Here is a 15213-nt window from a genome sequence, read left to right as displayed (position 1 = left end):
TTTGTATGCACATAAAACACAATTACGCTGCTCAGAAGCAGCAGAAAAAGGGTATATATAAAACGAGTATAAAGAATACATTCGAGTATAAAATGCCATGAAATACTTGTATAAATAGTACGTGTAAAAGTTGTATCGTGCGTTTTGTTTCAAGTTTTGTTGTGCAATTCAAATGCTTATCAGACTTGAGCAGGCCTTAAACATATGTACATATGTATGTTGACTTACGGACTACGAGAAAGATAAGAAAATAATATATATATATATATTCGATATTTATAATGTGGCATGCAGAGGGCATCTTTAAGTAAGGCACAAACAATTGAGCCGCTGAGATTATGTGGTGCTCGTTACTGCAACGCTTGATCGAACATTTCCATTTGAGGTTACATTAGGATTATACTTCCGGCCGCCTTCTGCCTAGTACAGCATTATGGCCGCCTGATTCTTGTCTTTGCTTGGCGGCTCCGAGCGATGACGATCGCGATTCTCACGGCGTCTGGCATACAGCAGAATTGTTATGTTCAACAAGACCACAATTGACGAAATAACAACCAGATAGAAGCTGTAGCCCAGATGGGCCAGACCGTTGCTGTACCAATGCTGTTGCTGGTGCTCCGCCAAGAGCACATTGTGTGTGAGATACTGATAGAACTGCACTAGCCAGGCCAAAAATGCAATCACCTGCGCACAAGCCGCCGACACGTTGGACGCCAGTAGGAGCACCATGGTGCCGCCTTTTTTGGCTGCTGACGCTGACTTAAACACGGCGGCTATGGCTGCTATGGCGCATGCCAACAGCCCGAATCCAGTGCCAAGTGTGGTGAGCAGCCATAGCCAGAAGCTGGTGTCGCCGTGTTCGGTGCGAATGAAGTTATAAACTGTGGAAAAGCGACGATTAAAGTAAAGCACAGCGAATTAATATAATTGCATAGCTCACCCTCAATCTGAGTGGTGCGCACACCAAAGCCGGGATTCAAGTGATGCTGCCCATAGAACAGGCCAAGGTTGACATCACCCTTGGCTTCCGTCGAATTGCCGCGCCGCGGATAGGCGCGCACCCAATGATTGGTTGTCATGCTGGCCAAAAGTAATCCTATGGCCAGACAACTGCCAAAGAATGTTGAGAACACAAGGGCACGCGTGCGTAAGCTCATCTTGCTGGATCTGTGTATTGGGGAGACAGGTGCAAATGTACCAAATCAAAAGACTCTAGGGACAAACTAAAATTGAACGTTTTGCTGCACTATTGTGATTGTGACGTCACATTGCGCATCTCTTTTGTCCCATGTAGAGTACAACCTTTCAGTTCTAGCTGACATGGGCCCAGGCTACAACAAAGAAAGTGCAACGCAAAACAACAACAAAAGCAGGGCCCAGCCAATTCACTCACCTTGCGAAAGTGGCTCTGTGGAAAGGGACGCAGACGCTGTCGTCGTTGTTTTCACAGCCGTCTTCCTCAATGTATCTATGTATCATTTGCAGCGCACTTATATCATATTTTGAGCAATTTATGCGTATTTTGCGAACACTTTCGCCGAACAATTCTTTGTTTCTTTGATTTTTTGCTTTTAATTTAAAATTATGATTTTCCCAGCCTTTTTGATCAATTGTTGTTGTGTTTTCCCTGTGACTTGTCAGTGTTGACTAATGTGTAATGGTGCTGGAAAACAGCAAATTTCATAAAATGTCTGGCAACACTGCTACAAATGAAACAGCAGTGGCATATGGCAACGCCGCATACAAAAATAGCGCGTAATTTGTGCGTGAGAAAAAGAGAAATTCTTCAATAAATATGAGTAGCCGCAAGCACAAAGTAGCCGAAAATATTGAAAATCTGTGTCCAGTAGCCAGGTAAATATGTGCATCAATGAAAACAACATTTGCAAGCCCGCAAATCGTGTACGCCCGCCGAGTGCTGGAGTCAGCAAATGGCGCGAACTATTCCAGTGACGTCACATGTATTGCAAAATTAAAAAAGCAACAGCGAAACGGGGCCAGCACATAATTGAAAGGTGCTTGACCCGTGCTGACCAAGCAACTGACCCGTACTTGTACGCCCAGCACTTTTTAATAAATGCCCAACCTGTTACAGAAAACGCTCGACGAGTAAGAATAGTGCGGTCGGTGCAGCTGCTGTGTCCGCAACAAAAACATCGTCGCTTTACGAGCACACCTCCTCGCCCTCCGTGCTCACCTTTGAGGCACTCGAAGAGATGGGCATCGGTATGTTGGACTCGGAGGAGAGCAGCTCGTCGGCCCTCTCGGCAATTACGCTGGCTGTGAGCACCACCAGCGACGAGAACTCCAATGAGACGACACCCTGCACGAATGTGCCACGCATGGCACATCAACAGACGCGCATGAGTCTCAACTCGACGGCTTCGACGCTGGACAACAGCAGCATCAATAACAACACCATTATTGAGGTGTTCTGCGAGGAAAGCCAGGAGCGTTTGCTGCTGCAGTCAGCCGAGAAGCTGCACGCTCTGGCCCAGGCCAAGCGCACTGCGCTGGTCAGCAGCGAGTGCGGCAGCAATTCCAATTCGCCGAGCAAGCGCACCAGAAATCCTCTGGCCACAGTCACATGCAATAATCAAATTGAGTCGTTGCTGCCGCCGCCGCCGCTGCAGCAGCTACAACAGACGCCTCTCAGTTTGCTGCCCTCGACCAGCAAGCAGGCGTTGTTGCGGCAGAAGAAGCCGACGCCGACGCCGCCGCCGCCGACGACGACACTGACAACCCGACTGGGGCCTACTGACAACTTCTTTGTCTATCGCACGCCCTCGATGAGCGCGCACATCAGCAGCGGCATCAACTACTTTGATAGATTGTCCGACGAGATTTTGCTGGACATCTTCAAATGGCTGCCAAAGAAGACTTTGCTGCGCATCGCAACTGTTTGCCGACGCTTCAATTGCTGTGCGCGCGATGAGACGCTGTGGACACGTCTGGATCTGGGCTTGCGTACACTGCGTCCCCACGCCTTGGAGCAGGTGGTAAGACGCGGTGTTCCTGTGCTACGCCTGGCCCAGGCTGATGTAAGAGCAAACGATTTGTACACATTTCCAATGTAATCTAATCGTTTTCATCCCCCACAGATACAAGATCCAGCCTTTACGTGCGAATCATCGACAGATTTTCAATCGCGTCTGCAATATTTGGACTTGAGTCTTGCTTCGATTTCACTGAGCTCCTTGCGCACATTACTAGCCCAATGTCGTCAGCTAAGGAAGCTCAGTCTGGAGCATGCCGAGCTAAATGATGAGATTTGCTTTGAGATTTCGCTGAACAGTTCGCTGGAGACCCTCAATCTGTCCATGGCCAGTGGGATAACTGCTCAGAGCGTGCGTCAAATGATGGAATCGCTATCGAAACTGAACAGCCTAAACATCTCGTGGACTGATTTAAGCGCTGATGCCGTCACCGCGCTGGTTACTCACATCCCATCCAATGTAATCCGGTTGAATGTGGCCGGCTGCAGGCGTGTGCTGTTCGATACACGTTAGTAACTGCTCAAGGGCCATGCGGGAAACCATTTGACATGCATCTTCCTCTTCTTTCAGATGTTGTAACACTGCAAAAACGCTGCCCGCAGCTGCTGGAACTTGATCTTTCCGACTGCAACAGTCTGACGCCGGCAGCACTTGCGGCAATCATGAAATTCAACAGTCTTGAGTATTTGTCCGTGTCGCGTTGCTATCTCATACCCGCTGCTAGTTTTATGTAAGATATCCAACAGATAATCTCGCAGTATCCCTTCTAACTCTCTGTTTTGTATCTCTCTCACCGATGCAGAGAACTCAAGAAGATGACTTCACTCACCTATCTGGACATTTTCGGCATGCTGTCGGATGCCGCCATGGAGGTGCTGGAGAAGCAAATGCCCAAAATAGGCATTAACAAGTTTATACATAGTTCGGTAGGACGCCCAACTGTGGGCACGCGCCGTACCTCCATCTGGGGGCTGCGCACCCGCGACTAAAGCTCCCATCAGACACTCATCAGACTATAAAATTTCTTTAATTCTTTTTCGTTGCGTTTATAAGCCGCCTAGCGCAGTTTTCGTATTTAATATAATGACAATAATTAAATGTCACGTTTAGCTTTTCAATATCAAGTTTTTCGTTTACTCGTCAACCTCGCTGGGTGGAGCGACTGGCTTCTCCCACGTCCAGTCATCCCAGCTAACGCAGTCCTTCAGGCTATCGACAAAACCCGTCTCATCCGGACAACGCACCTTGCTGGCGGGCTCATTGAGTGTCTCGCACTTCCAGTAGGACGTAGCATCCCAGTTATCACGGTAGATTCCAACGTCCAGCTCCTCCTGCGTCTTGCAACCCGGCTGACCATCGCCGTTGTAGGCGTTGGCCAAACCGCATGCAGCCACTAGAACCAAACAGATTGTAAGCTGAAGTTTCATTGTGCCTCAACTGATGCCGTACTCTTGGACAAGTGTCACCTTTTATAGTCACCTTGGCGGTGTGATAAGCCAACTCAAGTGCAATCTTTACGTGAAAAAGCTTTTAAATATTGGCTGGTATGCAAACAATTGGCAACAACGTGGCGGAACTTGTAAGACGTAGTTTATACAAAATAAATGATTACAGCTGCAAAACTTAACAGCTTGCTGTTTCCTCGGCTTATCCTCGCTGCCGAAAATAGAAAAGCCTAAAGAATAATTTTATATATTTTATTGCTCGAGTAATATGCACATTCATATATTTAAGGCTTTTGCCTTTTATAAGTAACATGTATATTGTATATATAATTATTGATTAAAATGGTATTTTATTAAAATAAAATAATAGAATAATAGAAAAGTATCATTACTGTTATTTTATTAACGCAAAAGTAAAAGAAAGGCATAATGTATGGCATTTAAGTTGGAATATCGCTGATTTAAACGTACGATTTTTGGCGCCAGTGATTTTTAGACGTAACAGTGACTGCCATCATGGAGTTGCCACATCGTTGGAAACAGATGCATGCAATGAATATTTAAGAAAAAACGACCTAAATATGCCAGAAATACCTGCTTGGCACTATTTGGCATTAGTTTATTTTAGTACTGAATATTTGTTGGTTTCGTGTAAGCTTTGTGTCCTACTGTCAAAAACATATTACATTTACATAACTTTTGATCACAACTCAATACAAAATTTTGTTTGTTATAGTATAAACACCATAACATTTTCCAAAGGATTTGCAACAAAATTAGCTAATAGTACCAACAACTGCGCCATAGACGTAACAAGAAAAAACAACAACAACAACCTGTAAGACCTTGAAATCAATAGCTACACGCATATGGATTCGACGGGGACGCTAATCAGACTCATTTTTGTTTCCAGTAACTCCAAGTGGAACTATCTACAGTTAAACAAGCACAATGTCAATGAGACGCTCAATGTCCAGCTCGAGCGCTGCCGAGTGGCGCAATTACTTTATGAGCACCCACTTCTGGGGGCCAGTCGCCAATTGGGGTATTCCAATAGCTGCCATCGCGGACACCTCCAAGCATCCAAAGTTCATCTCCGGCCGAATGACATTAGGTAAGGCAATTGGCTGCAAACCCGTTTATCAACAGCAGCTGCTAAAAATTTCCATAGTCTGCGGTAATCAGAGCTCTTGCCCAGACACATTTGTTTATGATACTTAATTCTGTGCTAATCAGAACGCAGGCACGCGCGATAAGCCTGATACAGGCGCATGGCGTGTGCCCAGCCGAAATGTTGGCTGATTGGTTGAATCGTATGCGCATCTAATTGGGCTTACCTTATTCTAATTGGCAGCTCTGACGCTCTACTCGTGCATCTTCATGCGCTTCGCCTACAAAGTGCAGCCCAGAAATTGGCTGCTTTTCGCCTGTCACGCGACAAACGCTACGGCTCAATCCTTTCAAGGCATACGCTATCTGAGGTACATCAACTCCCAGGAAGCAGCCGCATAATATGACAACAACACGGCTCGGCCAGCGCGCGATAACATTGCCAATACCTGAACAACAACAATGAGACCCACTGCAATCCAATCAGCCGACACGCAACAGCCCAATATGATTGCAGTGCGCCCTGCTCACGGCCTCCTCGAGCTGCCGGAATCTCATCTGAAATTGGAGCTCGCCCTGGCTCCAATCTCTGTTCTCTGTTCATCGCGCGTTGGACACCAAGTGGCTGCAGAGCGTCAGGAATGGACAATAGTTCCCGTGGTTTTGGTTAAAAAAAAAAAAACAAAATTTAAAATAGTCTAATATTTGAGTCAAAAGTTTTTATCATTTTACTTCTTGTTATAAATCCCAAGTGCAATAAACAAATGAAGAACGACTTTAAAAATTGACTAAATAAACAATTAAAAAAAAAAAACAAATTAAAAATTTAATGAATTGTTTATGTGTTCTGTTTAAACTATTTAATAAAACAATTTATTTTATGCACATATTTTTCAGTTCAGCGAGAAATGAAAATTCGAACCAGATCGTGTTAGCCAGTGTCTACTGTATCTCATTTTTAGAAAGCTTTGAGAGTAAAACACGCAGATTAATTAGATTTTGCAATGACCTTGAGGGCATGCATTTTATTTGAAACGTTTATAAGTATATAATATATGTATATATATATTAAACATGTGTGTGGAATATATTTATGCATTCTTAACAATATATCAATTTTTTTTTGTTCTATATATTTTTTGTAGTTTTTTTTTTTTGTAACAATTTTTGTTTTCTTGTTAAAACGAGTATATATTTGTAATTGTAATTAATCGCTACTTCATTTTTTTTCTTTTTTTGTCGTTTTCGTTTTGACGTCAATTACGAGCTTGAAGATAGGTTTTGTTTTTGATTACAATTATTATATATATATATATATATAACATAGGTGTTAAAAACATGTGGTTAAAAAATTTGACAATTTGCAAACATAATAAAACGTACTAAATACAAAAAATTTTAAAAACCGTGCGCATTCTATGTGACGCCTTTGAAAGTGTAAGTATGCATAATCACTTAGTTGGTAACAAAAAAAAAAAAAAGAAAAATTCAAAAAGTTTTCCATCAATTTGTTCGAACAATTGATAATCTGTTCGGTTTAAGTTTTTTGTGTTTTGTTTTTTGTGCGGCTCTGTGTGTGCCGCACACATTACAGCGACTCCTTCAACGACAACAATTCCTTCTGCTTAAGAATGGATGAATACTAAGCTTAATTTAACAACTAGAGCTCTGCGTCGCAATATGCAACACTCGAGAGGTACGAGAGTTTGACTGACTATGGCATGGCTATGAGAATCTCAGTGGTCCGGCTCGGGCTTGACATACGTGCTATTCCTATGATAGTTTCGCTTGAGGTATTCCTGGTAACGCCTGGCTTCCCGCATGACCAGCTGCAGCGTGTATGTTAGTTGATCGTGTTCGGCCTGCAGGTCCTGCTCCTCCTTCATCTCCTCGAGCTCACGCTTCTTGGTCTTCCGGCGCGAGACGCGGCTGGCCTCGTTGTTCTTGATGCGATCTCGGTACGCCTTCGCGTCGTCCTCTGTCATTTGGGCCATCAGCTCCGGATCGGGTCCCTCCGCGTGCTCCTTGGCGGGACGTCCGCGCTTGCGCTTCGAGCTGCAGTTGCCAGTGATCGATGTTGTGACACTGAACTGCGATGTGCTCGCTGTGGAGAAGGCGGGTGACACGGGCGCGGTTATGAAGCCAGCAAAGCCCGTCTGGCAGGTGGCCTGATGCGAACGCGTTGTGCTGCTGACCGAATAATTGCTATTGGGCGTATTTGGCGCTGAGAAGTCGGGAAGTATGGTGAATGTGGTGTTATCCTCTGTGCTGCGCAGCTCCTCATAAATCAGATTCTGGTTGGTCACATTATTACTGACTGAATTGGCCTGCAAGTGAGAAAATTAGTTAGCTGTTACATTTGTATAGAAGGCTGTCGCTTACATCGTCAAAGTTGAGCACCTGCTCGATGATGTCGGGCGTGTTGATGACATCGGGCTGGCTGATGATCTGTGACTTGTTGATGTTAAGCAAGAGGTTGCTGCGCTTGATTGGCATCGACTCGGCTGTGTTCGCGAGACCCGCCGCAGAGGCTGTGCGCTTGACGCCCAGACACATGCTGGCTGGTGGGGCATGGGCATCCTGGACGAGCACAGCACTGCAGGCATCCTCGTTGACACCATCCAGCTGGCTGATGCCGATGCCGAGGCCGAAGCTGAGCGACTGCTGACTGACGTTAAAATAGTTTTCCATGCTGTTCTCATCCGCCAACATGGGCAGCTCGTAGATGCATTTGGTTTGGCTGGATGAGTAGAGCATGGAGCCTTGCGAGAAATTGCTAAGCATGGGATTCTCGGCGCTGGTCAGTATGTTGCCCAGGTCGGGCTCTTCGCCCAGATTGCTTGTGATATCGATGCCATTGCACATGGAGCCCATGTCAAGTGCCTCCTCCTCGCCCTCTTCCAATAGTTGAAACTGAAGTTCATCCATTCCGTTGATGTCGCTGTTAATGTTGTCGCTGTAATTGATATCCATGTCCAGATTGCACTGATCCATTTCCTTGCGCTCAATGTGATCCCCGGCAATCAGGTTTATATCAAAGTCAAAATCAAATATATCCGTCTCAGTACAAATGTCTTTTCCAATCTCCTCGCTTTTGTTGCTGCTGCTGCTCGTCGACGACGTTGCTTCTATATTTTCCAGATATTCTGAGAAAATACAAAACATTATTAATACCAGCCAATACAATTCACACGTGCATTCGCGTAGCTTTTCATAATTATTTTCACCAGTTGCCTTTGCAATGACCATCTTTTATAAGTATTTCGGCACATTCATTTAAGTATGCAATCGTCTAATAAGATTCCAATATGCCAACTAGAAGTTCAATTCAAAATATGCTGCATACTTTCAAGCGGCTGCCCAAAAAACAGACAGAGACGACTAGCTACACGCTGCAAGCTGACTCATTCGCTGTCTCGCTCGGCTCAACATTGTTGTGAAATTCAACAAGCGAAAACGAACATAAAAATACAATAACAAATTGCTGCTTGAAGCCGCATTAAAAACATTTAAATAAAAAGTAAATTGCCAAATTTTAGTTTAGTAAATTCAAGAAATTCAATTTTGCATAAAAATTGAAACATTCTAGCCATGTACCTAAATTGTTAACTTGCAATAAGTTTTGTATTGCATTCGGGCACAGCTAGAAAAGAGGCACGTAAATACAGAGAGAACGCGAGCGGGAATTGCGCACATGATGTTTGCTCAAAACAGACATGATCGTGCATGTCTGCTTTGCACAGTGTTTGTGTTTGTCATATTGGCCAAAGGGGATGAAATCAAATCAAAGCTATTCGGTTTGTTTTTGTTGCTTGTGGTTTTAACTAAATTAGATTTTGGTGTTAATTATGTGATTATAACTTAATTTGTTGACGTTCTTTGAATAGGAGCATAAATTGATTGTCATTTCAAATTGCAAATTGCATTGCAGCGGGAAAAAGAATCTAAGGTTCAAGATAAAATGACAACACACTTGTTGCAGATTGGCTAAAGTATGCCAAGAAACAAGAACAAAAAAAGAACTAATTATTTTGTCACAAAAATGAAGTAAATCTCTAATAATAATTTGTATATTTTCGAGAAATTAATTGAAATTTGTCCAAAATATTATTTTTAGCATAAATATTCACCTTTTGCACGGCTTTGGAAACGGCTCTGCGCGCCGCTGTGAAGCGCGTTCTTTACGTATCAAACGGCCAACGACAACTGACTTCGTGTTGCAAACACTCGCTTTTTATGCGGCTGTGCGATGTCGGAGATCGCGAGAGCGCACGAACAGCAGCTCACTAACACATATGCACAACCTGCCCTACGCCAACAAGTGTTATTGCGCACTGCTGTTGTCTTGCTCTGGCCAACGTGTGTCTTACAGGAACTTGTTCTTGGACAATTACACTGTGTTTGGATGTATCTGACGGCCGTGTTACCAACCTATTATGTCTGACTGTGTGTAGTTTTGGCGATTTAATGCACCAATACGCTTGCATTAGAATTTCACCAGAGCGACAAAAGCTGTGCGAATTAATGTAACATGTAGCCCAAATGCTTAACTAGCAAATGCACTTATGCAAAGTATTCAATTAGCTTTGCTTGATAATTATACGAAATTATGTTTATCTACCCTGTTTATCTACTCTTTTGCGTTATTTGTATTAAAATAAAAATAGAGCAGCATACGCCGCATCATTTTAATATGTAAATATGTACGCTCATATTGAGTGCTATGCATAAAGATACATCATAAATATGTACATAAGCTGCCCTTCAGGAGTACAACTATGCGTATGCGCGATGCAAAAATATCTGTGTGCATTATGTCTATACAAATGTATGGTTGTGTGTGCGTGTGTATGCTCAGAGAACACAACTGCCGGCCGGCACAAATCAGCTGTCTCGCTCTGTTGGCGCCAAAGAGCGAGACAACGCTAGTGTTTTGGATCGCTAAAATACTGAGAGAGCGTACACACACTCTTACAAGTGGCCCACACGAGGCTCTCTCTCTCTCATATTTTTGCACATCATGCTAATCGAATTTCACAACAATGGGAGCAAGGATTGAAAATCTAACTATTCAATGCCAATGTCTTCAAAATTAATAATTTGGATATTAAAGTATTTAACTATGTGTGTTATATATTGATGAAAATGCACGATGTACGTATTCACTTTCATACAATTAACACACGTCAACAAAAAAAAAGTAGTCAAATAAATCTAGGTCATGAGTAAGCCCTGGCCATTGCACTCGAATTATAACGTCTGATGTTTCGATAGCCAATGACAATTAAAAGAAACTAAAAATGCAGATAAATACATACATATGCAAGTACCAATACATATATAACAAACATCAAATGGGCTGGACTTTTGCGCGCGTCAATCTATTTGCTATTTGCCCATTTATGGAGACATTGTTTGATACCTAAGCGAATGTGATAAGGGAAAACACGGAGGGGCTTTTGGATTGGATCTTGCTGCAGCCAATTAAATGCCTTCTCGCGCTCTGTGAGCTGGTCAAAGTATCTGAAGATTCAAAAGTGGCGTGAGCTAACGGAAGTATGCGTTCTTACAAGTATTTGTATTCAATAGATACATACGTGTTAATATCAAGATGATTAATCGAAGGGGTTGAACTTGTTTAATAATATATATATAATATATTATATAATATAATATATAAATATAATATATATTTAATATATATATATATATATATATATATAGTGTATATATAAACAATCTGCATGCAAGTACTGGACTACTCTCTTCTAAATTTTGACAAATTTATGACCATATTATATGGTAAAGGTATTTACCACAAGAATAAAGGTTTTGCTTTAACATAAATGCATTTAAGACCACAAAATGCGCAGTTAATATTAATAAATTAAATGACAGCCTGGCAAATCGCATGACTCATTATTGTAAAAAAAAAAATAAATAAAAGAAAGCAAAAAACTTCTGAACAGAAGGCACAAAAATAACCTGCTGATAACAACTTGAGAATAAACTAATAAAAATATGTAAAAAAAAAAAAAACAAGCCAAGTTTTTAGCATTTCTTAACCAAAGCTAATAAGAATTCGCAATTAATTATGTTGGTCAAGCAAGTTATATGAAAAGAAATTTGAATAAGTTTCGTTTCACACAAATAGTTTAGTTTTTGATGCATCTTTAGCTTCTCCGATAAAGTTTGTTAGATTAGGAAATGGCATTAAATATCAACTAGTTACAAATTGAACAATTTTTATCAGTTCGAGTCATTTGTTATAAAAAGCACATAAGTTAATCCACATTATAAGAAACCGATATTTTATACGTTTAATTAACTGTCAATTATTATCAGAAAATCTTGCTATGACTCATTCAGGGGTTTTCCAGATGACAAAAAAAAAATGAATTTGAAGAGACTAAAAGACACAAAGGCAGCCCAGCTGATTGTATATATATATATATATATATATATATATATATACATATAGATATATAATATATATATATATTATACAATAGCCGACTTTGACTAGATGCTTCCGCTTATTTGTGTATATATAGGTACGTATATATCTGAACAATGCCTGCTTTGGTCTGTTAAGTATATTTTCAGAGTGCAGAAAATATATTATAATATTTTTATAATTAACAAACACGCCTTCATATTGGATAAAGTAACATTTGAAATAAAAAAAGGCCTTATCATTTTATACCACGTCAGGGGTGGCATCAAATCTTGTCATGAAATTCTTTATGCATTTTAGCAGAACATCTCGATACTGTGAATTATAGATATATATATATATAATGGATCAGGTCGGCAATATGAGTCGATATATCCATTTTTCTATCTGATAAAGACAAACTAATCTCCCTGCAGCTTTAATTTTGATAAATCTTTAATGCAAAAATCTATTTGCTGTTTAGGAAAATCCCCGCAAGTTTTCAGTGGAAGCGAACTCAACACATTCGCGAGGGTCGTAGGCCAGAACAACGAAAAATTCAATTAAGTGAATATATTGGAATATAAATAAGTTCTAATATCGATCCATAGACAAACTGTCTCTGAAGGATGTTTAGTTTAGATAATGTAATCACGCAATCTTCATGCCTAAACTCCGCTGTGCAGATAGATAGATAGACATAGATACATTTAAATGTGCATACGCCTAGCTCAAAGTCTCAACTATTCTGTGCAAAAATCAATGACATCATTTTAAATTGTATTTATTTAAAAGGCAATCATATTTATTATTTATATGCAAATTTTTGTTAAACCCACAAAAGCCTGAAGAATTGGATTATTCGACCGGATTTTAGAGGTCTCTTCTTTGTTAAGATTTGCTAAAATGTAAGAAATACTAAAGACTCCTATCCGGAGTCTCGGAATATGTACGATGTTCTGAGTTTGACTTGAGAGACTAATATAGAATACAGTTCCATCCTGATCAAGAATATATATATGTATATACTTCGCAGCTGTGTCCGTCTAAGCGTTAGCTACTTCTTGACAACATTATAATGCCCCCTATGAGTATACAAATTCGTCTAACTCAATGTTTATATACCTCTAAGGTCCCTCATATGGAGTTGTCGTTGTAGGACAAGTATTTGGATATTTGATAGAATTGTGAGCCTAAAATTAATGTGTTACCAAAAAGTTGTTTGCGGCCACAAGGATTGCTGTGAGCCAGACTCTCGTCCGGCCCACATACGTTTGGGGTGCTGTGCAAGGACAACTTGTACTCTATGAACTGCTTGGGGGTCGCAATGGGTCATTGCACTGTGATCTTCTGCTTCATCATTAGGTGGTAATGTACCTCGATGTCATAGGCCGAAACAGGCGACCGACCGACCGACCGACCGAGCCGGGCAGACGAGCCGGTTGCCTGTTCACGGCCTGCTATCCGACTCATTCTCCAACTGATTGTTTGGCCATGCATGAGAGTATTGGCAACTCGCTTTGCTCTCGAACACAGTAATGAGAGAGTGCTGGGTACAAGTTACGCACACATTAACACACACAGTACTCACCATCAATGAACACCGGAACATCTATCTCTTCAACTGTAGCAGTAGGCATTGCTCCACTCATATCCTGGCGGGACGACAGCATGTCTGCACCTGTCAGCTGTATGCCAGCCATTGACGCCAGAGTCTGGGGCGTGCTCGAAACCTGGACCGTTTGCTTCACCGTTGTTTTTGTTGTTGTTGTCGACAACGGATCTAGGATCTGGTCGTTCGCGACCTGGTTTAGCACTACTGAAGAGCCTGAGCTGTTCGAGCTCCGTTCTGATGGGTATATTGTCGCTTGACTCGCGATACGGGATGCTGTCGCCGAAGTTGTATAGTTTACTGAAGAGCTCGCCGTAGGCAAAGTATGTTTCACTGAAGCCGTTGTTGGTACCGAGCCTGGTAAAAAGGGTATTCTGATAAGACGAGTTCGAGGCGCGCTCTGCTCTGTCCTGCTGCTCCTGCTGTGCGTGGGCACCTTGATCAGTATGATTCTTGGATTGGGCTGCGTATTTATAACGATCGGAATTGTTGTCGATGTCGATGTCGGAGTCAACATGGGCGAATCCCTCGTATGCGCTATTCTCTCGATTCTCTTCGGCGAGCAATTGCAATTGGCTGAGTAGATTCTCTCGCCAGCGGCTATTACGTTGCTTTTCTGCTGTCCCCTCGCCGCCTCGTATGTTGTTGCCTGTACTCGTGCCGGCTCCTGGATCATCAATATTATATCTCTGGGATTTTCGGTATTCCGTCTGCTTGCCGCCGCTTGTGCAGTTGCCGTTAATATAATCGGAGTTGTTGTTGTTGGTCTGATCGATGCTGTTGTGGTTGTTGCTGCTGTTGCTGCTGCTGCTGTTGTTGTTGTTGTTGGATTCGCTGTGGGGCCTATTTTGGCTGGCTTGGAATTCGACGCTGAATGCCATTTTGAACGTGGCTGATATATTCGCAATTATTTGCAAAATTTCAATTGTGTTTTTCGGTGAACGGTTCAATATTGTTTGGTTTCGGTTCGACAGGATTTCAAAATTAGTACAAGTTTTTGAGTTTTGTACAATTTTTTATAGTTTTATTTTTATATTTTTTTCAGGATATTTCGTTGAGTGGAGCAAGCGCATTTTAGAGTTTTGTTTTTGGTTTTGGTATTGGTTTTGGTATTTTTTGTTTTTATGTGAAAGAAAGTAGACAAGAGAAAAAAAGATTTCGTTATTACACAGATCGACGACGTTGTGAAGCGCGTACCCTTTTCATGGGCCACGCGCAACATTATGTTGTGGCATGTGCAAAATGTTGTGTACGGGGGGCGGGGCATGTTTGTATGCGAGATCATGGGCATATTGTCAATTGACCAGAGACATCAACATAATGGCAAATAAGAACTTGCCTTGATATCTCCGACCATTGAGTTTTAGATCAGAGCGATTGTTTTTTTTTTTTTTTAGCAGGATTCGTACAGCAAATGTATGAGTTGTTGTGTGAGTGTTGGGTATTTTTTTTTTTTTTTTTGTTTCTTTTTTATTATTGTTGTGTTTTTTTTTTTTAGGCGACATTCATGTTTGTTAGTAATGTTTTCCATATGTTTTCCTTTTTTCTTTTGCCTTTTTTTCTCCTTGTTTTCCCTTTTAAATATATACATACATTTTTTGTTCCTTTTTTTAT

The 15213-nt window shown here is 41.6% G+C and overlaps 5 protein-coding genes across 5 annotated transcripts; 2 read left to right on the top strand and 3 right to left on the bottom strand.

Annotated features, from left to right (window-relative positions):
* LOC115764070 lies at positions 1-1616 on the bottom strand. The gene is made up of 3 exons (XM_030706917.1): positions 1394-1616; positions 941-1167; positions 1-881 (listed from the first exon to the last, which is right to left on the bottom strand). Exons 1-3 carry the CDS (start codon positions 1477-1479, stop codon positions 421-423), a joined length of 774 nt encoding a protein of 257 aa, XP_030562777.1. The 5' UTR covers positions 1480-1616; the 3' UTR covers positions 1-420.
* A 71-nt stretch (positions 1617-1687) lies between these two features.
* LOC115764068 (S-phase kinase-associated protein 2) lies at positions 1688-3999 on the top strand. The gene is made up of 5 exons (XM_030706916.1): positions 1688-1854; positions 2096-3041; positions 3102-3504; positions 3567-3726; positions 3799-3999. Exons 1-5 carry the CDS (start codon positions 1796-1798, stop codon positions 3983-3985), a joined length of 1755 nt encoding a protein of 584 aa, XP_030562776.1. The 5' UTR covers positions 1688-1795; the 3' UTR covers positions 3986-3999.
* A 27-nt stretch (positions 4000-4026) lies between these two features.
* Positions 4027-4441, bottom strand: LOC115764071. Its single transcript, XM_030706918.1, has one exon. The coding sequence runs from the start codon at positions 4421-4423 to the stop codon at positions 4130-4132; it is 294 nt and encodes a 97-aa protein (XP_030562778.1). The 5' UTR covers positions 4424-4441; the 3' UTR covers positions 4027-4129.
* Positions 4442-5106: 665 nt separating this feature from the next.
* Positions 5107-6233, top strand: LOC115764134 (mitochondrial pyruvate carrier 1). Its single transcript, XM_030707007.1, has 3 exons — positions 5107-5279; positions 5355-5555; positions 5796-6233. Exons 2-3 carry the CDS (start codon positions 5393-5395, stop codon positions 5951-5953), a joined length of 321 nt encoding a protein of 106 aa, XP_030562867.1. The 5' UTR covers positions 5107-5279; positions 5355-5392; the 3' UTR covers positions 5954-6233.
* A 502-nt stretch (positions 6234-6735) lies between these two features.
* On the bottom strand, positions 6736-14359 carry LOC115763970. Its single transcript, XM_030706769.1, has 3 exons — positions 13579-14359; positions 7934-8697; positions 6736-7878 (listed from the first exon to the last, which is right to left on the bottom strand). The coding sequence occupies exons 1-3, from the start codon at positions 14273-14275 to the stop codon at positions 7288-7290; spliced, it is 2052 nt and encodes a 683-aa protein (XP_030562629.1). The 5' UTR covers positions 14276-14359; the 3' UTR covers positions 6736-7287.
* Between the last annotated feature and the right edge of the window lie 854 nt (positions 14360-15213).

This window comes from Drosophila novamexicana, unplaced genomic scaffold (assembly GCF_003285875.2).
Source record: "Drosophila novamexicana strain 15010-1031.04,08,12 unplaced genomic scaffold, DnovRS2.1 tig00000817-arrow-arrow-pilon, whole genome shotgun sequence".
NCBI lineage: Eukaryota > Metazoa > Arthropoda > Insecta > Diptera > Drosophilidae > Drosophila > Drosophila novamexicana.
Note: the sequence above shows the minus strand (reverse complement) of the source record. Positions and strands in the feature narration are given on the sequence as shown.

Bases quoted from the DNA above. Each gene is read 5' to 3' on its own strand.
- LOC115764068 (XM_030706916.1), top strand. From the start codon at position 1,796: ATGAGTAGCCGCAAGCACAAAGTAGCCGAAAATATTGAAAATCTGTGT. The intron at 1,855-2,095 runs GTAAATATGTGC...AACCTGTTACAG, and splicing joins AATCTGTGTCCAGTAGCCAG to AAAACGCTCGACGAGTAAGA. The intron at 3,727-3,798 runs GTAAGATATCCA...TCACCGATGCAG, and splicing joins ATACCCGCTGCTAGTTTTAT to AGAACTCAAGAAGATGACTT.
- LOC115764071 (XM_030706918.1), bottom strand. From the start codon at position 4,423: ATGAAACTTCAGCTTACAATCTGTTTGGTTCTAGTGGCTGCATGCGGT.
- LOC115764134 (XM_030707007.1), top strand. From the start codon at position 5,393: ATGTCAATGAGACGCTCAATGTCCAGCTCGAGCGCTGCCGAGTGGCGC. The intron at 5,556-5,795 runs GTAAGGCAATTG...TCTAATTGGCAG, and splicing joins CTCCGGCCGAATGACATTAG to CTCTGACGCTCTACTCGTGC.
- LOC115764070 (XM_030706917.1), bottom strand. From the start codon at position 1,479: ATGATACATAGATACATTGAGGAAGACGGCTGTGAAAACAACGACGAC. The intron at 1,168-1,393 runs GTGAGTGAATTG...CCCAATACACAG, and splicing joins CACAGAGCCACTTTCGCAAG to ATCCAGCAAGATGAGCTTAC. The intron at 882-940 runs GTGAGCTATGCA...GCTTTTCCACAG, and splicing joins GCGCACCACTCAGATTGAGG to TTTATAACTTCATTCGCACC.
- LOC115763970 (XM_030706769.1), bottom strand. From the start codon at position 14,275: ATGATCCAGGAGCCGGCACGAGTACAGGCAACAACATACGAGGCGGCG. The intron at 8,698-13,578 runs GTGAGTACTGTG...GTATTTTCTCAG, and splicing joins TGTTCCGGTGTTCATTGATG to AATATCTGGAAAATATAGAA. The intron at 7,879-7,933 runs GTAAGCGACAGC...TCTCACTTGCAG, and splicing joins AGGTGCTCAACTTTGACGAT to GCCAATTCAGTCAGTAATAA.